At 55.6% G+C, this 26415-nt stretch overlaps 1 protein-coding gene across 2 annotated transcripts; it reads left to right on the forward strand.

The window, feature by feature from the left end:
• Positions 1 to 925: 925 nt before the first annotated feature.
• THOC5 (THO complex subunit 5) lies at positions 926 to 23863 on the forward strand. 2 transcript variants are annotated; one of them, XM_075013165.1, is made up of 20 exons: positions 926 to 1473; positions 1768 to 1878; positions 2574 to 2717; positions 3915 to 4028; positions 4873 to 4970; positions 5576 to 5722; positions 8159 to 8273; positions 8808 to 8940; positions 11035 to 11112; positions 11564 to 11604; positions 14407 to 14506; positions 15692 to 15800; positions 17484 to 17585; positions 17993 to 18089; positions 18959 to 19073; positions 19831 to 19934; positions 20080 to 20167; positions 20811 to 20926; positions 21334 to 21524; positions 23118 to 23863. In XM_075013165.1, exons 2-20 carry the CDS (start codon positions 1783 to 1785, stop codon positions 23179 to 23181), a joined length of 2052 nt encoding a protein of 683 aa, XP_074869266.1. In that variant the 5' UTR covers positions 926 to 1473; positions 1768 to 1782; the 3' UTR covers positions 23182 to 23863. The 2 variants fall into 2 exon arrangements, with proteins under 2 accessions (XP_074869266.1, XP_074869267.1); XM_075013166.1 differs by having other exon boundaries at positions 926 to 1207.
• The last annotated feature ends 2552 nt before the right edge of the window (positions 23864 to 26415 follow it).

Here is a 26415-nt window from a genome sequence, read left to right on the forward strand (position 1 = left end):
GGTTTAATGAGCACTCAAAGAACTACACTGGGTTGCACTGGGGGGGCTGCAGCAACCCAGGGTTTATGTGGGATTCTGCTCCTGGCCATACTCTTTGGGTCCTAGGTGCCCTTCCTATGCCCAGGGCTGTGCTCCTGGCCCTGGGGCCGAGCTTGTTCCTGGATGCCCGGGCCTGTGTGCCATGGCTTAGGTCCCCACTCTGTGGAACGGTCTCTGGGTGGGGGGCGCAGAGCATCTGGCATTGTGGTTCACAGCCTGCAGTCCATGTAACACCCTGTGGGTCGCACAGGCAGCCTCCACCTGAGAGAAGCACTGCTCTAACGCCTGCTGCTCCATGCCCCTCAGACACCAGTGGGCTCAGACCCCCTCCAGCCCTGATGGGGAGAGGGCAGTGGGGGCTGTGGGGCAGGCACTAACTTCCAGAACCCCCACTCTCACAGGCCAGGGACTACAGCCAATCTGATTCCTCCTGCCTGCCAAGCGCTGCCCAGCTGGGTCCTACTACCATGTCCCATGCTAACACCCCTGCAGTGTGGGGCGGATCCGCCTGGGCATCTACCTGCCTGCCCCCCGTGTGCCCCATAGGTGTGGCAGGGACACACCCCGTGGTGTGGGGCAGAGCCACCCGGGCATTTACCTGCCTGGCCCCTGCATACCTCATAGGTGGGGCAGGGAGACACCCCAGGTGCTGCAGACGGGGCAGCTGCAGTCCCGGGACTCCACCAGGGGAGTGGAGGGACCGTGTCCGGCGGGGAGGGAGCTGCCTGGCCCTGCCCTCCTGCCGCTCCACGGACGGCCAGCAGAGGGCGCTACAGGGCGGCAGACGCTCTATCCGTCGCCGCCCGCGGACTCGTCTGCTCCTGCTCGTCACTTCCGGCGGGAGCTGGTGAGAGCCCCGGGGGGGTCCTCGGTCGTGTGGGGAGGGCCGGGGCGTGGGGGCCCCACGCAGGGCGGGTTGCGGGTGCCGAGGTGTCCGTCTGTGGGGGCGGGGCCCTTAGGCCGCTGCTGGGGCCCGCCGCGCGCCAGGGCTGCCCCTCCCCCCCGGGCTGCCCCGACCCCGGGCGCGGGTCCGGCCGAAGTCCCCGCGCGAGGGCGGGAGGCCGGGCGCGTGAGCCCCAGAGCTGCGCCAGGGAGCGGCGCCCCAGGGACGGACGAGAGCCCGACCCCGGAGCGCCGCCGCCCCAGCGGTGCCGCAGCGCCCCCGCGAGTAAGCGAAGCAGGGGGCCGGGGCCGGGGCCGGGGCTCGGGTCCCTTGGGCGCTGTTTCGTGGGCAGCGGGTGAGGAGGAGGGGTTTGAGCGAGCGTGGGGACTGGCTGCCCACGGCACACCGGGGAGGGCCTTCGTGCATCGGTGGCGTTGACAACGGTGCAGCGATGGCTGTGGGGAAGGCCAGGCAGCGTCGGAAGTGGGCTGGGCATGCGGTGGGATGCGGCTCTGGGGGATAAGCAGAGGCGGAGTGCTGGAGGGCCTGAGGTGAGTGGGAAAGGTTTGACCCAGAAATGGGGAGGCGGTGGAAGGACTCGGAGGTGTGGGCGGGTCAGGAGGAGTCTCATTTTAGCAGATGTGCTCTGAGGGGGGGGGTGTTGATTTGAGGTGGCGATCAGGATGAGCATCGCAGTGACTGCACTAGGGAGGGAGGGGGGAAGGGGTTGCATTACCCTCCTATTGAAGTACTAGGGCTCTGACAGTAGCTCTAGCTTTTACCAAAGTAATCAAAGGATTCCCCTTTGGAAATAAGCCATTTTTGTCTTTGTCTCTGCTCTGCAGCCTGGGAAATAAGAAATGTCGTCTGATTCAAGCAAGAAGAGGAAACCCAAGGTCATTCGCACTGACGGAGCTCCGCAAGAGAGCAAGCGGAGCAGGGCTGACCCTGACCAGGTGGGGTAGTGATGTAAGCCTGTGGCAATTCTTCAGGCAGGTCAGATTCCCGTGGGCATGGCAGGTATGCAGAAGAGGCTGTCACTCAGCTCAGTGCTGTATTTTGAAAGATTTTGCTTTCAGAAAAATACCACCCTATACATATGCTTTGTGATAAGGGTGAACTTTTTAACAGCACTCAGGGTTAGCTTTACTCTACTCTTACTGAAGTCAGTGGGAATTTTACCATTGGCGTCAATGAACCAGTTGCAGTTGCCAGCGTCCTGAGAAAAGGAGGTTTATGACCCTAGGAGCCAGATTTTGCCCCAGCCCCCTAAAAGAAGGTTTTTAGAAGTCTTTAAGAGATTGAGAGGAAAGGGTGTGGGTGAAGCCTGTCTTCCATATTGTCTGATAATTGAAAGAATTTTATTCTCTGCTCTTCCTGTTCTCTTGATTGTCAAACTATTAGCAATGAGGGATGAGAACTGATACTGCTCTGTCGTGACTGTATGAGTGACTAGATTTTTAGAGCCTCTGTGAGATTTGCCACACAAGCTGTTAGATTTGTCTGTGGTGTGGAAAGCTGCTTTGAATTTAGAATGGAGGGACTGGTGGTTTGAGACCTCACAGTGCCATTTCCATAGGGACTTTTTAGAGGAGCACAGGGGGGCAAGTTGCAGTGTTAAGTGCTGCTCTGAATTTCTGTCTCTTTGCAGGATGTGAAGTATTACAGTGAAGAGGCTGAGGTGGAGCTACGAGATCCCAACAAAGACTATGAACTTTACAAGCAAACCTGCCAGGAGCTTCAGAGGCTCATGGCAGAAATCCAGGATCTGAAGAGCAAAGGCAGCAAAGACAGTGTAAGAAAAGCCCTGAGGGTTCTTTCCCATGAGCATTTTTAAATACCTTTCTGCTGCTCCAAGAAAGCAGTGGGTTTGAAATTCCTCATGACATCCTAGCAAGGTGTGCAAATGGGGAAGTTGTTCGCTACAGTCTCAGCAAAACCAACAGAATGTAAGGACTGAATAGCTCAGGAGAGTATGGGACCAGGAGGCCTTTTACCAGGGAGAGAATCCAGCCCAAGTGATTAGTTACCCCTGCCTGACAGCTGTTTGAGTGGCTGTGGGAAGTGACTCAGTGGGTCTTGTTCTAGTGGCTGTTACGCAGGTGTTCCCATAGCATGCTGAATATAATGAGCGAAGAGCATGAAGATTGAACTTGCCTCTTGCCCCCGTGGACTGGCTATGTTAGATCAGCACTGAGGCATACTGGTGGGGAAAGCTTCCAGTGCTGCTGTGTGTTCTGTGCCTTGTCTGTGGATGTGAGTGGGATGGGTTAGCACCTCTGACTACACCTAATATGGTGGAAGCATGGAGGTGAGTCATTGACTGACGTCTCTGTACCTCCAAGGTAGGATCGATCCACCTGATAATAGTCAGGCTTCTTTGACGGTTGAACTGAAGGGTCAACGCTCTTGGCCTCTTAAAGGGTTAAATCACAGTGAAAGATTTCGTGAAACTGGTCCCCCTAGCGAGAATGAGTCCTGTACTGAGCCTATGAGGAATTTAGTGATCCTGATCTCTTCCAGACTAAGGGAGGGGGGCAGCCACAGGGTGGGAATGGGGAAAAAGGAACATCTACATGTCTTTTTCCAGTGAGCCTGGAAACGAGTAGCATCTTAGGCCATCCTAGAGAACAGTGACACTTATTTCTTTGTTGGGAATTGTCTCACAGATCCCAAATACACAAGGGACCATTGTAATCATCCAGTTTGAGCTCATGTATAGCACAGGCCAGAGACCAGCCTCACAAAGATTCCTAGGGCAGAGCTTCTCACACACATCCAGTCTTGATTTAAAAATTGTCAGTGATCCACCTGACCCCTGGCAAATTGTTCAGTGGGTAATTGCCCTCCCTGCCAAAAATGCACATCTTGTTTCCAGTCACTACAGGTCCCTGCTTGGTGTAGGTATTTCTTCAGTGCACAGTAACAAGCTACTCAAACAACAGTGACTAGTGAGTAAACTGTCTTTACCTCACCTATCCTTTCCTGGCAGGCTGTTGCGATAGAAGAGCGGCGGATCCAGAGCTGCATGCACTTCATGACCCTGAAGAAACTCAACCGTTTGGCTCACATTCGATTAAAGAAAGGGAGAGATCAGACTCATGAGGTATATTACACACATTTGTATATAAGGTAAACCTTGATTATTCATAAGCCTCCAAGAAAGTGAAGTCGATACCACTGAACTCCTTAAAACAGAGGTCCCGCAATCTGGGGCACTGTGGGGAATAGAAAGAGAGAACTACCCAGCTCTGCTTCTGGCCTCAGCTGCTGGTCCAGCCTTGGCTTCCTTACCCCTGTTCACAGCTCCCCTCTCCCAGCTCCATTCCTGGGGGGTAGGGTGGTATGCTGCAGACCAGGGGTAGGAGTGGGGCCTGAGGTAAGACGTCTGGGGGACCGCTGCATTAGAACCTTCCCAGACTGACCCTCTCCTGGAACCCGACATACCTGCCTGTTTGTTCTAACCTATTCGCTGGTTTTCAGTTTTACAAAACCTTTTCGGAATGCCCAGTGTCCAATGTGATGACATGCTGTTGTGGGGTCCTGTGTAACAGGCACGTAGAGTTACAAAGCCAGCGTCTTTTGTGACCTGGCAACATTCATTTGCAGCAGCTGTACATGCAAAAGGAAACACCGACGAGCTGGTCTGACCTGTCCAACGTGGACAGTAGAAGTCTCTGAATGAATTCTTCTTTGAAGTAGCACAGATCTTTTGGAAGAATATCCACTTTGGTTTGGTTCTCACCTTGCATGTCCTGATCTCCGCACATGAGCTCAAGGCCATTTTGTACAGGCTGGTGGTGAGGTACCTACCAGTGTCCCTGATATCTCCTGGGTTTCACTGTGACTAGCCCACGATCTCTCATTGTCTGTCGCGCATATTGCTCTGTTAATCCCAGTTGTATCTGCACTGTAATTTTTACACTCACTTGACAGCATTCTTCTTTCAGGCAAAGCAGAAAGTAGATGCCTATCACCTGCAGCTCCAGAACCTGTTGTATGAGGTGATGCATCTGCAGAAGGAGATCACCAAATGTCTGGAGTTTAAGTGAGTACTAACTTGATCTGCACGTGTCAGCTGTAAGGGGGCTTAGGGAGGGTGTGATGCACAGAGTCACAAGCAGAACCTATCTCCAGTCACTGAAGGACCACAAGAACCCTGAATTCCACCATACTGGGGCCGGGGAGCTGGTGTGTGATCTGGGTCCTCTGGAGGTTTCTGGGGTGACGGGCAGGAGACTGGTGCATAGTCAGGGAAGTCGGGATAAATATCAGGAAAGGGTTGACAGGAGCCCTGCCAGTCTGGTTTTGTTTGGCTCAGCTTCTAAAATGTTTAATCACTTTGGTGTTATTCCAGAGGCTGCACCTTCCCTAGTCACATCTCTGAGCTGCTACAAAGAGAGTCTCTCTTGGCTGATTCCTCAGTAAATCACAGGGCACACATGTTGTTGAGAGCCAGAAAGGAATGGCCCTGTTCAGACACGAACCCCATACACCATGGGGCCTGTTGCCATTTTCCCCTCTGGAACTATAGTACTTCATGTTGCAAAGGAGAGAAGTCCCCATAATTAGGAAATAAATTGCTCGTGATGGTACAGCTCTGCACGTGGATTCCCAGCCTACCCCAGGCTTAGCCCTCCTCTGGTTTTCCAGATCAAAACATGAAGAGATTGAGCTAGTGAGTGTGGAAGAATTTTACAAAGAGGCTCCTCCAGAAATCAGCAAGCCTGACATCACCCTCAATGAGCCCCACCAGCAGACCCTGGCCCGCCTCGACTGGGAGTTGGAGCAGCGCAAAAGGTAAGCCAGTAGGCCATCTGGCCCCCATTCAGATTGGCCCTGCCTCTGCCAGGTGCAAAGCATGTGCTGGAGAATACCCCCCAGCACAGGGACTTGCTCCTTGAAAAGAATCTTTTGTAGTTCTTGCGTCAGTCACTAAATGAAACAAGCGATACAGTAACAACAAAAGCTGCGTGGCTCAAGTGAATTCCGGAAGGACAAATTCTAGATCCTTTTAGAACACATGGGTGGGCCTGACTCTCAGAAGCACCACGCAGGCTTCTGATTTCTTCCGAAGTTTCTTTATCCTGTTTCTTGGTTCAGGTCTTCACTCATGTGACTACTTAAAGGGAGCCAGAGCTATGCCCTTGTCTCTTCTCAGAAGAGCAGCACCCATTGCTTCACAGAAGTGAGCTGTGAAGAGTGTAACTCTGCATTTTGAAAGCATAAGAGCTCCATGGATCAAACAAGTGTGAAAGATGCCTAGTCAGCAACTCTAATTCCCTTTTGCTGGAAGGCGGCTCTTATGAGGGACATACTGTGGTGTCATTGATTCAGGTTGTCCCATACAGAACCATGTTTTTGAACTACGGCCGCTTGTCTTCAGTGGCATGAGGAGCTGATCCTTACTGCAAGCAGTGGGCCAGCAGTACAGCCTTGGTGGCAGTGCTTAGCTCCCCTGAAATGCAGTGTCCAGAAGACTGGCTGTGGAATTGATGAGCAGTCCTGTGCTAGAAGGGGGATTACCATAGTCTTTATGGTGTAGCTGACCATGCAGCAAACAGACATACAACTCTTGGCAAGTCCATGGCTGTGAATTTGTGCTAGTTGCACGCATTATATGCACCACAGGGTGGAGCTGAAAGCACACAGTTCTTTATCCATTGCTGCATTGTAAAGGTCATCATCAGCCATCACCCATCCTAAATCATCCCTCAGTTAGGTTACCTACACAGGAGCATCCCGCCATCAGATTGCTTTAGTGTTTCGCTAGAAGTGTTTGCACACTGCAAGTTGTCTTTAAAGAGCAAAGAAGGGCTTTCCCCAGAAGTGCATGGAAGTGGTGTCATCTGTGCAAATCCTAGCCCTAGTGCCTACAGTGTTCGTGGTCTCTCTCCCCTTGCTCAGCACCTCAGACTTGTGGAGTGTAGTCTCTTGACCTAGCTTCAAAGTATATTTTATTTGTATGCTAACTCTTTGGCCTGGAAGCTTTGTGGTGTGTTTAGCTGTTGTCGCTGCCCAGCCAGTCATGCCAGCCCATGAGAGCATGGGATATTCATGACTCTGCTCCTTTGTAGAATGCTACATTTCGAAGCGAGGGCTTGTGCAAAACTGAAATTATGGGGTTCCATGTTTGTGTCCACAGCTCCACTTGCAGCCCCTCTGCCGTTTTGGTTGAAACTGGTTTCCAGACAGAAAATTGGGTTTTCCACAGAGCAATACACTTTCTGGGGCAAATCTCAGTTTGGGGTAAAAAACAGAATGCTCGAAAGCTGAAATATTTTTGATTCTGAAATGCTACCACAGTATGCAGTTGAAATTGGGGTTTGGCTGCCTCACACTTCCATTCTTCTCCTTTCTCCATGGGCCAGGCTCTGCAGCTGGGCTTCGTCTGCCCTGGTGCAAAACTGAGATGATATGTCATCCCTCTTGAAGCAGGAAACTGTGATGCATGCTGGGAGATGTAGCCCAAGCAAGGAGCTGGCGTAGTGCAGAATGGAAGCGTTAGGCACTCAAAATACAGTTGCAATCAGATACTGTGGCAGCATTTCCAAATCAAAATATTCTGACTTTCCAGGCTCTTGTTATTTGATGAAATAAGCACGGAAGGAAAGTGCCATTTTCTGACCAGTGGTTATCCTCCTCTCGCAGTTAAAAATGGTGAGCATGGGCGGTAACATCTGGGGCTCTGAGAGTCTAGCTGTGTGGTGTCCAACACGCGAGCCACATGTGGCTGTTTGGCTGGTTGAGGGCGCCTAGTTGGCTTGAACAATAAATACATTGGAGGTTTAGGTTGGACATTAGGAAAAGCTTCCGAACTGTCAGGGTGGTGAAACACTGGAATAAATCGCCCGGGGAGGTTGTGGAATCTCCATCGCTGGACATATTTAAGAGCAGGTTAGACAGACACCTATCGGGGATGGTTTAGACTCTGGACGGTGCTTGGTCGTGCTGTGAGGGCAGGGGACTGGACTTGATGAATTCTTGAGGTCCCGTCCAGTTCTAGTGTTCTATGTTTCTCTGATTTTCAGAATAATGTGGCTAGTTGCTATAGCAGTAGTCACTGCAGTGGCTACTGCTTCAGAACTGGTTGGAAGCCATGGGCCTAGATGGTGGTTGGTCCTGCCATGAGTGCAGGGGGCTGGTGTTGATGACCTCTTGAGGTCCCTTCCAGTCCTGTTTCTCTGACATCTGTCTCCTTTGTGAGTGCGGGCTGTAACAGCTTCTCTTGTGCAGGCTGGCGGAGAAGTATAAGGAGTGTCTGGCCAACAAGGAGAAGATCCTGAAGGAGATAGAAGTGAAGAAGGAATATCTGAGCAGCCTCCAGCCTCGGCTCAACAGCATCATGCAGGTACTTTCAGGGCTTAACTCAGCCTTCCTCTTTGCCTGGGAGACTGTTTGCAGTGAGAGTCTGTGTATTTCCTGCGAGGTCGACGTAGGTGTCACCCAGCTGATTAGCAGAGCGCCCACAGCTGGCATATGTTTCCGTTGGTGGTGCACATAATAACATTTATTTTGCCCCTGGATGGGCAAATTGGAGCACTGGCTGGGAAGTGGATGGGTTGGGGACAGGCTGACTAAATCCAGAGAAAAGGAGGTTTAGAGCACTGGTAGTGAGGGGACTGAGTCTATTCAGAGCTGGTGGAACTGCTCCTTGTTGCTTTACCTGCTCCTGCATACTGTCCTAGGGCAGCCTCTCTGTGTGGGGCTCCTGCTAAGGTGCTGGGTGCTTGTTAGACAGGATCTTCCCTGGAGAGCAACTGTAGCCCAGAGGGTCGTGCGCCCCGGTGCAGGTTCCAGTCTCCAGCACAGACCACTTGGTGACTGGGCTGGGGTGCAGACGATTGCAGTACCAATGGTGGATGTGTGATTTGTGTCCCGCCAGGCCTCCCTCCCTGTCCAGGAGTATCTCTTCATGCCTTTCGACCAGGCACACAAGCAGTATGAGACAGCTAGACACTTGCCTCCGCCGCTCTATGTTCTCTTTGTCCAAGCCAATGCCTACGGCCAGGCCTGTGGTGAGTGTCCGTGTTGGGGGGAGGGCGGGGGTACAGAGGCCGAGGCAGCCTTCATCTGTGTCATTGAAACCTGTGGTCTGAACGGGCCTGGCAAGTTGGACTCTGTTCCCGACGGGGCCAGATTTCACAGCTCCCTGCAGAAAGCCCTGCTGCCGTGAGACTCGCTTCATCTGACCCACTCTGCCTGTGCTGGTGCTGCATGCCCCGTGTAGCTCCTCCACCCTCAGCGCCCACTGTGGAGCTGCTGTCTCCTGATGAGGCAGCGTCATTGGAGAACCTAATTCCTTTGGCTGCTGGGGCTGAATCCCTCGCACCCGCCAACCGTGCCTCTCCTGGAAGAGTTGCTCTGGGAGCACTTTTCAAACCTCTCTGCCGTCCCTGCTGCCCCAGTCAAGGTGATCAGGGATTGTGGGCACTGCAGCTCAGATATGCCATGTGCACCCCCCCTCCCCCCTGTGGCATGGCATTAGTACTTGGCATTCCTGCCTCTTGGGCTTTCTTGATACATGGCCATTGAGAGAGGGCTGCATTGCTGGCCATGTCTGCATTGGGACAACAGTGACCTAGCTGTGTGGTGGATCAATATAGGCATAGCCCTGTGACAGCAAGGGGTTTCTAGTGCTCTGAGCAACGGAAGCATTCTTCTGTCAGCCTAGCTGTGTCTACACCCTGAGTTTGGTCAGCATAGCTGAGGCACTCGGAGAGGTGGGCTTTTCAAACTCTGAATGATGTAGTGGCAGGAACCAGGCCTTGCTGCTTACTGGGTACAGAGGGAAATCAGCTTCCTGTAGGGGGACAAAGCCTGTGAAATGGCAGGGAGAGACGATCCAAAGTACATCATCCCAGCATGCCTGTAAAATGCTGGGGACTAAATTAGTTACTACTGAGAGAGATCGTGGAGTCATTGGGGCTAGTTCTCTGAAAACATCCACTAAACATGCAGTGGCAGTCATTGAGCGACCCCTCTCCTGTCACCCATTTCCAGCCTCTGACAGACAGAGCCCAGGGACACAATTCCTAGCCAGCCTGGCTACTAGCCACTGATGGACCTAACCTCCATGAATTGATCTAGTTCTGTTTTGAACCCTGTTGAAGTCCTGGTGTTCACAATATCCTCTGGCAAGGAGTTCCACAGGTCAACCGTGTGCTGTGTGAAGAGCTTCCTCTTGTTTGTTTTAAGGCATAAGAACTCTGCATAGCAGGTGTGGGATGCAGTGTTCCCCCAGATGGGATTTCCGCCTGATCCCTGATAGTTGTGTCCCAAACCTCCCGCACTGATCACTGTCACTGGCTGTTCTGTTGTCCATATATGTGCCCAACCCTTCTTGTCAAGTTCTTGGCTTCAACGACTTCCTGTTCCACTGGTTGATTGAATGAGGCGTGAAAGGGGGTTGAGCTTCGATCAGCTTTAAACTGTTCTTTTACTCACCCTTTCCAGTTGCTGACACACAGAGATGTGTGCAGCAAATCGCTAACCAGCTTTCATCTCCCTTTCTCCTTTCTTGTGCTGTCTCAGGTCAGGCCTCTCAGCCCAGGTGCCCTGTAAGAGCAACGAGCCTGGGAGAAAGGCCTTGACCGATATCACGTTGCATAAAATCCGTGTTAGACAGGGTCACAACCAGCCTTGTGTGGTGGTCTCACACGGGAGATGCCTGCGTTTCGGGGTAGGGCGTATCGATGCCTGGGAGGTACTTGCTGATGTAAACCTGGAGGATGCCAAGTGGTAATCGGAGTGAGAAATTTGTGCCCCTCCTTGCACTGCAGTATCACAAGTGTCATTACTGCTGTTGCACCTGTGGAGAGGTGCACAAAGCCTGGGCTGGGGGAGTGCTTGTCCAGCAGCTCTGGAGCATGCTTACACACACACATGCCTTGCATCTCAGCAGCACTGTTTGAGTGAGCGTGGTTCAGAGCAGCTGCCGACTAGGCACTGAGTCTGCATGGCGTGCGAGGGGAAGAGGGTTCAGAAGTAACTTGACGTGCTTCTGAGCTTGCTCCCTCTCTGGGTGGCTGGCAGCAGCAACATTCTGCCTGCCTGCCTGCCTGGCTTCCCCATCACAAGGTGTCCTGAATGAATGGCTTTGTCGTCCCCAGACAAGAAGCTGGCCGTGGCAATTGAAGGGAGCGTAGAAGAAGCTAAAGCCCTCTACAAGCCACCAGAGGACTCACAAGGTACGCAACAACTTGGTGCCCAGACTGCCTTGCCCCAGCTGGGGGCTGCAGGATAGGAGGAGCAGTGTTGTTCCTGGGGCAGGGCTGAAATAGCCCACTGTCTTATATCAGCACAGTGGCTGCTCACATAGTCTTGGCTCCTTCCTCACATGCGGCTCCTGCTGGAGAGACAAGCTGCCACGCGGTAGCACGAGTTCTTGCAGCGCTTCTGAGTGGCACTCAGGGAATGCTGGTAATACGGGGACCAAGAGGCATGTAGCACATCGAGGGCCTTGGCTGTGCCAAGTAACCCTTTGTGGAACACTGGGGTCTCCCCTGGCAGTGCTGGTGCTTCTGAGTGTCCCTGCAGAGCAGAGGTAGTGGGGCTCTGGGGTGTGCAGTGTCTGGCTGCCTCCTTCTGGGCAAGTGAATCCCAGCACATGACTCTTGCTTATTGTTCTTGTTTGTGTAGATGATGAGAGTGATTCTGATGCGGAAGAGGAGCAGACCACGGTAAGGGACTAGCCCTGCCCCAGTATTGACCGACATTCTAGGGCCTGCTCTCTGACCTTGCATGCAGGGACCCACTGCTGCTTCTGCCAGCAAAGCCTTGGGTAGTGCTTGAGTGGAGGGCTGAGTTGGGGCTGGGGCTCTCTTCCCTGAGCAGTTCTCATCCGCACACCTCCACGTGCCTGTCTGTAAAACAGGAATGATGGTGTCTCCTTGTCATGGATTCGCAGGGGCTGGTCCATGCCCAGCCCAGCCTCTAATCAATCCCTTCGTGTGCCGGGCACCTCTCAGTTCCACACGCGCAGGCCCGTGTCTTCCAGGACACCCAAGTAGGCCCTTTCCTGACTCTTTCTTTGGTTCCCTGGAGCAAATCCAGCCAATCCAGAGTCCACCATGAGGCTTGTGCTGTGTTCCTGAGCAGCCATTCTCAACACGGCCCACCCAGCTCACAGCCTCAGCCCAGATGTGTGTGCTCTGGTCTGGCTGAGGGGCAGACAGCCTCTTGCTTGCCTGCCCCAGCACTCCTGCCAGCAGCTGGCTGGGGATTGACATAGGGGCAGAAGAGTAGGTCCCTAGGTGGGCTTGTGATTGGGGGAAGTGGGGGGTGTTGCTGGGGTGCTGCAGTGCCCCCAGGTGTTAGATTTTTTTTAAGGCAATTGGTGTTGAGCACCAACTGCCCTGAGTGTCTTTGAAACTCTCCTGCTGGAAGGTTTGTGTGGCTGGGCTGTCTGTGTGCCAAGCATTGCCCATAGCTGGCTCTGGCAGGGCTCTGGTTCGTAGCACCTTGGGAGAAGGTGCACATGGCAGTCAGGTGGGCAGATGCTATAGCGGAGAGGACTCAGCAGCTCCTGAGCTCTGGCCCCAATTGCCCTTGATGGAGTTGTTGAATCACACCTCTGACCCTCAGTTTCCCTTGCTGGAAGTTCCCTACCCGAGCGCCCAAGATGCTGCATGGAGCAGTTGTAACGAACAGACCATGAACTCTTTCATATCCAGCAGCCCCGGGACTGGGAGGTGGCCGGATATTCAAATATTCTGGATAAAAGAGAGGTAGACCTAGCAATGCATCGCACTGCAGGAAAACAAGATTAGATAGTAAAAAAACCAAATGTACGAGAGTACTTTATTTACAAACAGGAGTGTTGTACACTGTAAACGTGCACTGTACTTGCTGTGTGTATTTGTATTTACCTTTACTATACTGTGTGTGTGGAAAACGTAACTAAAATTGACATGAGAGCATAAGAACGGCCACACTGGGTCAGACCAAAGGTCCATCCAGCCCAGTATCCTGTCTGCCGACAGTGGCCAGTGCCAGGTGCCCCAGAGGAGGTGAACCAAAGACAATGATCAAGTGATTTGTCTCCTGCCATCTGTCTCCAGCCTTTGACTAAAGGCCAGGGGCACCATACTTTACCCTTGGCTAATAGCCATTTATGGACCTAACCTTCAAAAATTTATCAAGCTCTTTTTTAAACTCTGTTAGAGTCCTGGCCTTCACAGCCTCCTCCGGCAAGGAGTTCCACAGGTTGACTGTGCGCTGTGTGAAGAAAAATTTTCTTTTATTAGTTTTGAACCTACTACCCATCAATTTCATTTGGTGTCCTCTAGTTCTTATATTATGGGAACAAGTAAATAACTTTTCAATATTCACTTTCTCCACACCATTCATGATTTTATATACCTCTATCATATCGCCCCTCAATCTCCTCTTTTCTAGACTGAAAAGTCCCAGTCTCTCTAGCCTCTCCTCATATGGGACCCTTTCCAAACCCTTAATCATTTTAGTTGCCCTTTTCTGAACTTTTTCTAATGCCAGTATATCTTTTTTGAGGTGAGGAGACCACATCTGCACGCAGTACTCAAGATGTGGGCGTACCATAGTTTTATACAGGGGAAGTAAGATATTCTTCGTCTTATTCTCTGTCCCTTTCTTAATAATTCCTAACATCTTATTTGCTTTACTGACTGCCGCTGCACGCTGTGTGGATGTTTTCAGAGAACTATCCACTATAATTCCAAGATCCCTTTCCTGATCTGTTGTATCTAAATTTGCCCCCATCACATTGTATATATAATTGGGGTTGTTTTTCGCAATGTGCATTACCTTACACTTACCCACATTAAATTTCATTTGCCATTTTGCTGCCCAATCACTCAGTTTGCTGAGATCTTTTTGAAGTTCTTCACCTCTGCTTTGGTTTTGACTGTCCTGAACAGTTTGGTATCATCTGCAAACTTTGCCACCTCACTGCTTACCCCTTTCTCTAGATCACTGATGAACAAGTTGAACAGGATTGGTCCCAGGACTGACCCTTGGTGAACACCACTAGTTACCTCCCTCCATTGTGAAAATTTACCATTTATTCCAACCCTTTGTTTCCTGTCTTTTAACCAGTTTCCACTCCATGAAAGGATCTTTCCTCCTATCCCATGACCACCTAATTTACATAAGAGCCTTTGGTGAGGGACCTTGTCAAAGGCTTTCTGCAAATCTAAGTATATTATGTCCACTGGATCCCCCGTGTCTGCATGTTTGTTAACCCCTTCAAAGAACTCTAATAGATTAGTGAGACACAACTTCCCTCTACAGAAACCATGCTGACATGATTAAAATGCCACTTATTTGAGACTTCTGGATAACAGAATGCTGGATATAAAAGAGTTTCCTGTACTGCATAAGCAAGAAGCATTGTTTTGCCTCAAAGGGAGGCCTGCCTCCTTTGCCCACGTAGAGCGCGTCGCCATGGTGGGGGGAATGAGACATGCTCTCAGGTGCTGTGATTCTGCTCTCCCCTGCTGCAGAAGCGTCGCCGCCCCACGCTGGGGGTGCAGTTGGACGACAAGCGCAAGGAGATGCTGAAGAGACACCCACTGTCTGTTACCATTGACCTCAAGTGCAAAGGTACGAGGGCTGGGACAGTGAGAGGCAGGTTCTGATCCACTGACTCAGCTGAGTGCTGGATGAGCAGCAGCCCCTGTGAGATCAGAGTGTGGCCCTGAGTTGCAAAGAGCCTCCTTTCTGAGTAGCTGGGGTGAGTTCCACCAGAGCCCACTTGTGTGGATGGGCACTGATCGGGGCAGGTGGGCGATGGAGGATAAAGGGCAGAGCAGCACCCTGGCCTCCCCCGCACAGGGGAGAGTGAGATTAAGCTGTGGAAGTGGTGGAGTTGCCAGAGCAGCTGTGCTGGGGGGAGAAACTTGTGGGGCTTCCTACTTCGTGGCTTGGGCCAGGACGTTTGCTGTCCCGAATCGCTAGGCAGTCACTGCTCAGGCACAGAGGGAGCAGAGTTTTACCTGTTGCTACAAAACCCAGGGCTCTCTGCGCTCACACAGAAGCACTTGGCAGCCTGCAAAGCCCGAATTCAGGGGCCGGTCTCGGCAAGCTGGCCAGGAGCATGTCGAAGGGGATCCTCACCCTGCAGTTGGTACCTCCCAGCAGAGGACAGCGGTTGTGCTGGTGTGGGCCTTTCATAGGTGACTGTGCGCCGTGTCCTGGTGGCATGAGGGGCTGCTTGGCCCAGGTTGCACTCTTCTCACGTGGTTGGGATTCTCCACAGGAGCAGACTGTAGTCCCGCCAGGCTCCAGAGCTTGTCCAGGAGCTGGCTGGACAGAAGTAGGATGGGAAAGCTCCCAGCGGAGTGGTGCTGGTGGTTCGGTGAGGGGTGTGCTTTGCTTTGAGTCTGCGTTGCCCCAGCACTTGCCTGTGAGGCAGAGATCTGACTGCCTTCCAGAGAAGACCTAGACCCAAAGTCCTCCCACCTCTGCTTAGTAGAGGTCCCCAGCACATTTCTGTAGAGAAGGGGTGTTAGCCCCGATGGCCTGGCCAGCTCAGGGTGAGTTATTACATGCTGCCCCAGTGGTCTCAGTTCCTCGGGATTCCCTTATCTCAGGCTTCCTTCCCTGATTTCTAGCTGTGATCGGTACCTGGTTCCTCCCATTTGCATCTGGCTGGTCGGTCAGCAGCCACTTGAGCCAGTGAAAGTGTCATGGAGTTTCTGCTCCTATTGACTGTTCCCTCTCTGCTCTGCTCCTTCCTTCCCACAAACGGCCTTCCTTCCCCCGCCCATCGCCAATGTCATGGTGCAGACGACAGCGTGCTCCACTTGATCTTCTACTACCTGATGAACCTCAACGTCATGACTGTGAAAACCAAGGTGACCACTGCTACGGAGATGACCACGCCCATAAGTGCTGGGTAAGCCGAGCCCAGGGAGGTGTCAAGGCCAGGTCTGTTCCCAGCCCTGGCGTTGGGGATGAAATTTGTCTGGCATTGATCTTCTCTTGCAAAGGGACCCTAAGGGAAGGTCACAAGCACCCCACATAACGAAGTCCTGGCTGGCAGAGTGCTTAGCAGGACTCCTTTCCAGATCTCTACAAAGCAGCGGTGGGGCTGAGAAAGGAGAGCTGTCCTCAGAGGTGCCCTGCTCCTCCCTTCCCTGGCGGCAAAGTTACAGCTACTTGCAGTTGAAAAGCTGCTTGTGTTTTTCCTCCTGCCTTGGCTGCAGCAGCTCAGCAGAGCTTGAATCTGGGGTCTTTTTCTCAGCCTGCCCTGCGTGAGGCACAGGGTGAAGAGACTACCAGCAGGGAGAGCCAGAGACCTGAAAATCCTCCCACACTGCTCATGCAGTGCCCTTCCCTTGAGCAAGGGGGACCGGTCCCACCTCCCTTTGTCAGTCAGCTGCCAGGGTGACGCAGCTACTCACTCGGCTGCAGTTTGGGGATGGGGGGTTGTTGGCATAGAGACCAACTTCTTCTCCAGTCTGATTTATCCCCTGTGGTGAAACGGAGGGGCAGAGTAAAGAGAGAGAGTCGCTTGGGTTTGATCGCTGGGGAAACCAGTCTGCACCCCTTGGAGTGCCATGTGTCTGCTGCTGCAGCCAGCAGGCCCAGATTAATAGGTTAGCGCCAGGCAGAGGAGGAGCTGGGGCACCTTGTCTGCTTGCCACATTTAATTACTGTCTTGCAGATGTATTGTTCCCTTCCCTTCCCCAGGCCTGTCTGGCACTCTCCCTCCACCTCCAGGCTCTCCGGGTCACCTTGTCTGAGCTGCCATGGATAAGGCCTTCTGCCAGAGAACCCAGCCAAGCTTGGTTAATGTGAAAACGGGGCTGAAATGGCAGCTTCAGAAGCCTGCCCAGGCATTAATTCAGCAGCGAAAGTCCAGTGCAGAAGGAGCTCTCGGGGCAGGATGGGAAGTGGGGGCTGCTTGTCTGTGCACCTTGTGTCCACGTGCCAGTGGACAGCCCCTGGCTGGGAGAGCTTTTTCCCTGGCAGTGCCTGCATTCTGACCAGGGGTGGGGAAGGAGGCTCCCCCTTGCCAGCTTTGGGCTGGGGGTTTCTGTGCAGCAAACACTTCCACTGGTGGAGTTGTTGTGGGCCGTAGGGTGCCTGCGCACCTGTCCCAGCTGGGTCCTCTGTTGCCGTCACCCTGAGTTCTGCCGCAGGTGTCCTGTGCCTCGCAGGGTGTGGTGACTGCAGACACCTTCCAAAGGGAGGCTCTTGTGGTGTGGTGTGATCAGCCAGCTGCCCCCTTGTCTGCAGGGACTTTGGCTGCCAGTCCTGCAGTAGCTTTTCAGCGGGTTGCCCGCATTTGGGCTTCGGAGTCCCATGGCTTAGCAGAGCTTGCTTCTCGCAGCTGCGCCCCAGGTTCCTGCTGTGCCTCGGGTTACAGTCGAGCCCTGGTTTCCAGGGCATAGCTGCAGGCAGGGCAGGAGATAGATTCTGGATCCCAGTTCTACATCAAGGGCTAAAATCTGTGGCTCTGGGGCCCTGCTTGAAATGTGCCTCATCTGTGGCCAGGCCATGCAGCTCCCAAAAACCCTGGAGCTGTGGAAACCATGTGGCTGACTCGCCTTACCTCCCCCCCACCCTCCCGCAGAGATCTGCTGTCTCCAGGCTCCTTGTTGAACTGCCTCTACCCCGGCGATCACGGGAGGAGAACTCCAAACCCTGCCAACCAGTTCCAGTTTGATAAAGTTGGGTGAGTTGGCTGCACGTCTGCCCCATGCTGCGTCATGTCCAGCGCTCTCCTGAGCACCACTAAGGCCGCCTCGAACAGTGGACTGGGTTTTTTGTGCTGGTCCATTGTGAGATGGAAGCCACCCACCGCTAGCCCGGGATGGCTGGGGCAGGCAGGCCAAAGGGCAGTCCCCTATGCTTAAGGCTGGGTGAAAGGACGGCTCATCTCTAATGGCAGCCTTGTTTAGCTGGGAAAAGAGCTTGGATCCCTGCAGTATGGGGTGCAAAAGCCTGCCTGTTTGGTGCGTGCATGGCTGACCAGGGCCCGGCCTCAGGGAGGGATGGAGGTATCTGCCTGCTTCGGGCACTCAGGCTGGCCTGCACACCCCGTCCAGCATGTCCGTGCAATGTTTCCCTTTTGTCTGCTAGCATCCTGACCCTGAGCGATTACGTGGCAGAGCTGGGGCACCCCTACGTGTGGGTGCAGAAGCTGGGTGGTCTGCACTTCCCCAAGGATCAGCCCCAGGTACCTACATGTGTGACACAGCCCCTGCAAAGCAAAGCCCTGGGGAGGGGAGGGGCTCTCTGGAGCCCAGCCAGGCAACGTTTCCTCTAGTTTTTTACATCCACGTATAGACTGAAGCTTGTTAAGTGCCCCAATATGGGGTTGTGTGTGATTGGTGGGGGAAGAGGTTCGGAGTGTGAGGCGCTCAGGGTAGGCTGGAAGGCTGGGTTGGGGGCGGGGGTGAGGGCTTGGCTGGGAATGCAGGGAATGAGGGCTTTGGGGTGCGGGCTGCCCCAGGACTGTGGCAGGGAGAGAAGCCCCCCAGCCCTCTCTTGCTGCAGCAGCTCAGGGCCAGGTGAGAGGCACTGCTTCTTGGTGTGGTAGCTCATGCAGGGCACAGCTGAGCTGAGCCGGGGAGGGACACCTCTCCCTGCCTGCATGGCCCTTGGCGTGCAGCTTAGCGAGAACTTCGCTTCCAGGCCGTTGTCCCCTCTTCTCTGCCCGCGGGTGCTTCTCCAGCTGACGGGTCTGTGCTTTGAGGTGCCAGTGCCATGAGGCCGGCAGCTGTGCCTTCACTGGCAGGAATCTGACCGCAGCTTGAGGGGCTTCCTTGGAGCAGGTACCAGTTGGTGTTTGCAGTCTGGCTCAACCAGGGCCCAGCCTTGTTGACTTGGCTGGAGCCAAATCTGACTCCTCTTCCCAAGCAGGCGCTGGCCTGAAGGAAGGGACCTTGCTGGAGAGGGATGGGTGTGTCCCAGAGGGCAAGCCTTGGTAAATGTATTGTGCACTGTGGACCACTCTGCCCAAGGGATTCCTGTGCAGCTGGAGGCCCCTGCTAGTGCATGAGGCGGGAAATCCAGGCTCTAGGTCACAGCCCTTCCTGTTTGCAGCACACGGTGACTGCAGACAACTCGCTGAGTGCCAGCCACATGGAGAGGACGATGAAGCTTCTCAGGACGAGGCTGCAGTCCCGCCTAGCTCTCCATAAGCAGTTTGCTTCACTTGGTAAAGACGCTACCTCCTGACATCGGTGCCCTTGTCCTCTGCGTGCAGCACTTCGGCTGTCAGAGCAGGGCTGCCCACTTGGAGCCTGTTTAGAAGGGAAAAGATTTTCCTTTGAAGAGAGTCCGGGGCTGCCCCGTGCTCCCTTGTCCTTCCTGCAGGCACAGCATGCAGCTCCTGCCTTCAGAGCAGGAAAACAAGACTCTGGTCTCTGCAGCGAGGGTCCCCTTGTTGGAGCTCTGCATACAGTGGCTCTGCACCAGCAGCTCTAGGGGTGTCTTCTGAGGCCAGCCCCAGCCTTCCCCATGGCATCTGGGGAGTTTGTCTGACTGGCCAGTGCTGCCAGTCCCACCTGGCTTCAGGAAGCCCAGCCGTTCTTCCAGCCTGTGGGCTGTCCCCACCCTTGTCGGCTGTGCAGAGGGAGGGGCAGGGTTTGCTCTCTGCCCTCTAACGCCAGGCTGGGCCTTCAGTTTGGTGCGTGGACGGAGAGTCCCAGGATGTGCAGACCTGCCTTGCCCAGCCCATGGGCTCTGGTGGGGTGACAGCATAGATTGGTGAGACTGCCGGATGCTCTTGGCACCCTCTATTTAGTGTCTGTAGACATCATCTTCAACTATTGAGGCTCCTGGACTCCAGATTTGACCGCACCTGAACTTTTCTCTTCTCCCTCCTCCCCTTGTCTTGGTTGTGCCCACAGTAGTAGTGGGTGCTACCCAGCCTGGGGATTTTCAGTGCTCAGCAGCTTTGTGGTTGCTTTCAGAACATGGTATCGTGCCAGTCTCCAGCGAGTGCCAGCACCTCTTCCCTTCCAAGGTGGTGTCACGCTTGGTGAAGTGGGCAGCGCTCTCCTACGAGGATTACTTGGTAGGTGCCGTGCCAGGGAAGTAACCTGCATTGGCTCCCCATGCTTCCTGCTCCCCATGGGAGAAGCAGCCCCGTAACCCTGTGCTTCCCCATCCCCGGGCCCATGCTGCAGATCTAAGCGCACAGCTTTGTCTGTCCCTTGCAGGAGCTGTCCTACACCAAAGAGGTCGTGGAGGCTGGCTTGGCTGAAGACACTCACCTCTATTATATGGCGCTGGTAGAGAGAGGGACAGGTGGGTGTGTTCCCATCCTTCAGGCTCCAGGGATTGCCATGTGTGGCTTTCTTTGGTTCCATTACACCCAGGAGCCTCTGCAGCAGGGCATGCACCCCTGGGCTGTGTTAGCAAATGTTGACTGACCTGGAGAGGCTGAGCCATCATGAGCTGTTGGGACAGTGGGTCTCAACCTTTGTGGAGAACTGTGTTCTTTTGCTAGGCAGTGGCTCTGCCATGGTTCTTCCCCAAACAGTGACAGACGGGGCCGGCCCGTGGCTACAGTCTGCCATTTGGGGGCCAGGAAAGCTGGCTGCCCTCCTGTCTGTCGGCCTGCATCCTGGGTCCCCCCTGGAGTGCTGACAGGCAGAACCTACGCTGCCTTTCCTTCCCTCATCGCCTCCTGGCAGCAGCAGGGCTGCTCCCCCTGTGCTCTGACTTGGTAACTCAGAGTGGCTGGTTGGAGGAGAGTCAGTCTTCCCAGGCCATCAAACTGGAGAGTCGGAAAAGCTGCTCCAGCGTGCTGGGAAGATGCTGAATGGGATGAGGGGACGGGGAGCTGCCCATAGGCTGGAGAGCAGGGCAGGGGCCTTGTGCTTCCCCAAGGGGCGGAGAGGTTTGTGGGTCGTGTGCAGTCCTAGATCTCTTCCCTTGCCTGTCTCAGCCAAACTCCAGGCTGCTGTCGTGCTGAATCCGGGCTACTCCTCCATGCCCCCCATCTTCAGCCTGTGCCTGAGCTGGAAAGGGGAGAAAACCAATAGCAATGATGACAACATTCAGGTAAGCTGGAGGGACAGAGATGGGCTGCCGTGACCTGGGGAGCCGTCTCACCTGGGGTGCGGTTTGGCAGTGCTGGGGCAGCTGGCCTGTTGCGGGGGGGAGATCTGCTGTGCCCTGGGTGACTGTCCTCACCAGCTCAGCCAAGGCCGGGAGCGGAATGGGCTCTGGGTTTGAACTCCTCTGGCCTTTCGCAGGTTGCCTGGCTGAAGCACCTGGGTAGCAGCTGTGCCAGGCCTGACACGGGGGTGGGTTGTGGGTTTCGGGGGATGCTGAGCCAGCCACTTCACCATAACGAGAGGTTCCTGCGGCAGACTGGGGCTCCCTGGAAAGACACTGTAGCAGAGAGGACCAAGGGGTCAGCCAGCCAGAGTTCCCTATGAGACTAATCTCATCCCCGGGCTCTGCAGGCAATGGAGAGCGAGGTCAACGTGTGCTACAAGGAGCTGTGTGGGCCAAGACCTGGCCACCAGCTGCTGACCAATCAGCTGCAGCGCTTGTGCATGGTTCTGGACGTCTACCTGGAAACGGAGTCCCATGACACCAGCGTGGAAGGGCCCAAGGAGTTCCCCCAGGAGAAGATGTGCCTGCGTCTCGTTAGGTGAGGGCCCAGCCTGCTGCCCGGAGGCCCTGGGGAGTGGGCTCAGGGCTGCCCTGCAGCCAGTGCAGACACATGCCAGGACTGTACATCCCTCTTGCTGGCCAGAGAGCTAAGCCAATTATTAACTGAAGCAATTCAGAGGCGATTCGGTGAGGTGGTTTCCAGAGCTGTCCTGTTCCTGTAATGTGCAGTTCTGCAGAGCCCTCGCTCCCCTCCCCGGTTACCAGCTGAGCATCACTCAGAGCATCTCCTGTTGCTGCCAGAAGAGAGAGCTCACCTCACCCCTGTGAGCATCTGGTTCCTCCAGCCCCCAGATTCTCCCTGCTGCCAGTGGCATGTGGAACAGCTCCTCCCAGGAGTGGTTCTGGGCCACTCCGAGATCAGCCAGTACCATTTACCCCTCTGTTCCAAGCCTCAGTCTCTGTAGAGGATCTCTCTCCTCCCCCTCCACTGATCTGCACCATGCACGCCCTTGACTGACTCCTGCACCTGAGCTGCCAAGATCCTGGGCAGAGCCGTGCAGTATGGCAGCCTGTGAGCTGAGGCTCCTGTCTCTCTGGTGGCTGCCCCTTGCTTTCTGCCATAGCATAGCCCAGATGCCAGCTGCATCTTGGTAAGGAAGCTGCCTTGGGCTCAGCCTCACCTGCTGCACTGGCCCTTGACCCTGCCAAATTCACAACCAGGAAGAACATGTCACAAGCCGTGATGTCTGCTCTCCCACTGTGAGCCTTGCTTTGTGTGCGTTTACCTTACGCTGGGTAGGTGTCACGGGAGACCTGTACTTCTCAAACCCAAAATGATGTTGCAGAGAGTTTGCAAGGCTGTTTTAGGGGGCTTGGGCTGTTGCCACACTTGGGCACTGCCTTCAGAGCTGGATGGCTGGAGAGTGGCTGCTGCAGGCCGGGTGCCCGGCTCTGAAGGCAGCGCCCTGCTGGCAGCAGCACAGAAGTAAGGGCAGCAAAGCCATCCCCATGTTGCCCTTACTCTGTGCTGCTGTTTTTAGAGCTGGCCAGAGAGTGGCGGCTGCGGAGGGCCAGCGCAGAAGTAAGGCTCATGGTGCAGTGCCATGCCAGCCTCACTCCTGCAGCGTTGCTGCTGGCAACGCTGTCTTCAGAGCCTCTGCAAACCAGCAGCTGCTGCTCAGCTCTGATGGCAGCGCCACCACCTGCAGCCGCCCAGGAGTAAGACTGGTGTGAGTGACTGGCCTGGAAAGTGATTCATCCCCATGGTCAGTCCTGCCTTTGGACAGAAACTTCTCCCCCGTGCCCTAGACTTAGCACCCCTGCCGGGGCATCGCCCGCTGAACCTGCCCCATGCACCCCTCATTTAACACGCAGCCTCCTGCTCTGGCAGCTGCTCTTCTGCTTTTTTTTCCTGCCCTGCCCTTGGTGGCGTCGGGGCCCCAGGGCTCTTTAAATGGCCTAGAAGTGGTAGGCAGGGAAGGGCGATGTACTGGGGTAGGAGGGAGGGGGATGAGACCCCAGAGTACTGCCAGAGGGGGCTGCCCAGTGGCGCACTTGGAAGACTTGAGAACTGGCCTTTGAGAGCCCTGGTCCAGTGCGTCCTGCCACCTGACGTCCTCTCCTCTCGCAGGGGGCCCAGCCGGATGAAGCCGTTCAAGTACAACCACCCACAGGGGTTCTTCAGTCACCGCTGAGCTTGTCCTGCCTCTGCCATTGAGCTCTCCAGCACCCGCCTCTCCCTGCAGCCGGTTAGGGGTCAGGAACCTCCCCTGTGCAAGGCGCTCGCTCCAGCAGCGCTTCCTGGGACTGCTCTGAAGCATTAAATGCCGGCTGAGGAAAGGTCTCTGTCTCACTGGTGCGGGAAGGCCCCCTGCAGCGCGTGTGCGGCTCTGACCACAGCTGGGGCATTGCGAGCACCACTCGTTAGGTATGTCTGCTCACAGCTTCTCCAAAGGGTTGTCCCCAGGGTGTGGGTCAGCAGCTAGCAGTCTCCAGGCTTCTGTGTAGATGTCACTGGACTGCCATTCCCTTCTGGGGCAGGGCAGGCCCCTCCTGCCCTTCTGCTGGGCCCACAAGAGGCCTTCGATCATCGCCCACCCCGGCAACCCTCCTGCCGTGCAGTGCTGCTGTCGGAGATGGAGGACCCCATTCCACTGACTGCAGAGCCACTTCCCTGGATTACCAGGAGCCCCTGGCAGTGGGAGGTGGGCTGGGGGGGGTGCGACCCCACAGCTGCAGGAGTTTGGCTGGGCCCTTGCTCAGAGGGGGCAACAGGTCTCCTAGCTCAGGGTTTGCTCAGAGACCTGGCAGCAGGGGGCTCCTGGAATTAGCTTGGCTTTGTTGATTTCCCCCCACCCATGAAATTGCCTTGATTTCACCCCCTCCTGTCTCGCCTGCCGCTCTGTTCTGCCCAGCGACCGGCCCCCTGTCTGTGCTGATGAAGACTGAGACTGAGGATAAAAATAGCCCCTTAATGGAAGTGATGCTGCAGCCTGGCGCCTGTTGTTGGCAGCGTGCCAGCTGACAGCAGAAAAAGCCCAGCTCGCAGAGCAGGAAGTGGATGGTGGGGTGGGGGAGCTTGCTCCTGCCGGCCCCAGCTGGCAGTGCCATTTAGTCACCTGCAAGGCTAGGCCCAGGGCACTGCCCAGCTGGGCTGATCCTGGTTTCCTGCTGGGCCTCCACCATGGTCCCCTGCTGCCAGTTCCAGGGCTTTCTCTTATGTCCTTGGCCAGCTGTAGGCCCCCCCACAGTCTGCGTCTATGGGGTGACCTCTTCCAGTGCCGCGGCAGCTCCTGAGAGTTCAGGTAACCAGGGCTCGGGCTTTAGGATCCAGGTGGTGCTGCTCAGCCTGCTGGCCAAAGCAGGTGGGTATTAAATCCACGCCCAGTCCCTTGGGGACTTTCCTTCCATTCTGCCGGTCTTCCCACTCCCGGAGCGCAGACCTGCCCTGCGTCTCTCCCAGCAGCCCCCTGGGCGCCAGCTCCGTTGCTGTGCGGGAAGGCGGCAGTTCCCTGTGTGGGGATCCAGTCTGGCAGATGGAGACAGTGCTACTTTGCCTCTCGGTGCTTAGAGCTCTGCGGAGGGGAGGAGAGTGCCACAAATTGGCCCTGAGCTCTGCTCTGCTCCACCCCTCCCCATTCCCATCCCCCGCTCTTCAGGCTTCTTCCTCTTCCCCATGGGAGAGCAGGTGCGCGCCCCCCGAGCCTGGGACCCAGCACACCCCTCTCAGCCTGGCCGGGGGAGGCTGAGGAGAGCCCTGGGATCAAGGAGCGCTGGGGTGAAGCTTCTCCTTAACTCACGTGCAGCTCTGGCGCTGGAGGCAGGCCGCTCTCGGCAGCTGTCTGCCTGCCGGGGGACGAACCGTGCTGGGCCGGGCCAGGTTCACTGGCTGAAGTGTGCGAAGCTGAGCTGCCTGGCTCGGGGGCGGGAAGAGGAGGGGTGATTCCTGCTGCTGGGCAGACATTTTCCCTTGGCTGTCAGCGCAGGTTAGTGCTACTGCTGCCGCTAGCCCAGTGCTGCGGAGCTGCCTCTTAGGTTTGTACCCCTGGAGCCCTCTTGCTGCAGGATTCTGGTATTACTTGTGCAGAGGTGCTGGCACAGGGTCACTAAACCTACGCAGGGAAGAGGGGCTTCCTGGCTGGCCTGCTTGGGGGCAGGAGAGAATTGGGCGTGGGAGCTTGCGGGGCGAGTGGTAACCAGCCTGAGAAGACCCATGGAGCAGGAGGCAGGCTCCCAGGGAAGGGGCTGAGGTGAAAGAGCCCAGCTCAGCTGTCGGGTGCTTGGCGCCCTGCCAAGGAGCAGGAGCTGTTGCTGCAAGGCAGAGCCTCTGGGAAAGGCTATGGGGCCAGTCTGGGCACCTCCCTGAGCCAGGGCGGAGGGACTGGACTGTGGTTTGGTGTGTAGCTGTGCCAGAGTGCCAGTGGGCTCTGCTGGAGGCATCCCAGGCCCAGTTGAGCTGGCCAGTAGGCCCCACAGAGCAGGCACTGCTGGGTGTGGAGGTTTCAGGGACCGCGAGGGAAATGGAAGGCTGAGAGATGCGTGCCTAAACCCCCGAGGCGCTGTTGCATATCCTTCCCCCCCCATTCTCCGCTGGCCATGCCTCACTTCCCCTTGCGCTGGGCGTCCTCCCTCTGCCTCTGGGCAGCTCAGGCGTCAGGTTGGCTCCCTCTTGCCCCCCCGGAACAGGCTCTGTTTTACAACTGGGAGCCTGCAGCCTGAACAGGGCAGGGGACCCGGTTCCCTGGGGATCAGCCAGTGTTCCATGGGCCGCCACCAAGGAGCTCTGTCAGGGGCTTTGGAGAGAGCAGCTGGTGCCCTGCACCGAACAGGGCCGTGCCCTGCAGCCACCACCTGACACCGCAAAGAGCCCTCCACACCCCTGGCCCTTCAGTGTCCCCCCAAGGGCCCCCTGGGCGCAGTCTTGCTGCCCTCATGCGCTGCCTGGGGTGGGTAACCCCACCCCAGTAACGGGCTGGCTCGAGTGGGGTGCCCAGAAAGATCTAGTCCTCTGGGGTGGCTGAATCACCCCCTGCCTGCCCCACTGCAAGGACAGCGCATGGTGGAGGCAGGCGGGGCCCTGCCTGAGCTCAGCCCTGGGGAAGGAGCAGCGCAGGGAGCGTGGTGCTGCAGCTGTGTGAACGCCAGGCTGGGGGTTAGGGCCAGTGGAGACCTGCTCTACATATGCGCAGGAAGAGGATCTCTGCCCAGGAGAGCTTGCAGGCTAGCCAAGCAAGCAGACCCGGGAAGTGTGAGGAAACTGAGGCACCGCTGCAGTGGCTTTGTCAAGCTCCCACAGGGCATGTAGGGCTGTGTCTGGAATTGAGCGCTCTGCTCCTGAGGCCCCAGCCGCGTGACCAGCCTTCCTAGCCTGAACCAGTCCCAGGCATCCAGCTGCCTGCAACGTGACTTGTCTGTCAGCGTGGAGAAAA

Source organism: Carettochelys insculpta, chromosome 18 (genome assembly GCF_033958435.1).
Source record: "Carettochelys insculpta isolate YL-2023 chromosome 18, ASM3395843v1, whole genome shotgun sequence".
Classification (NCBI taxonomy): Eukaryota; Metazoa; Chordata; order Testudines; family Carettochelyidae; genus Carettochelys; species Carettochelys insculpta.

Excerpts from the sequence above, each read along its gene's own strand:
- THOC5 (XM_075013165.1), top strand. The coding sequence starts at position 1,783 with ATGTCGTCTGATTCAAGCAAGAAGAGGAAACCCAAGGTCATTCGCACT. Across the intron at positions 14,507-15,691 it reads CATTGACCTCAAGTGCAAAG|ACGACAGCGTGCTCCACTTG; the intron begins GTACGAGGGCTG and ends GTCATGGTGCAG. Across the intron at positions 18,090-18,958 it reads TCCCCAAGGATCAGCCCCAG|CACACGGTGACTGCAGACAA; the intron begins GTACCTACATGT and ends TCCTGTTTGCAG.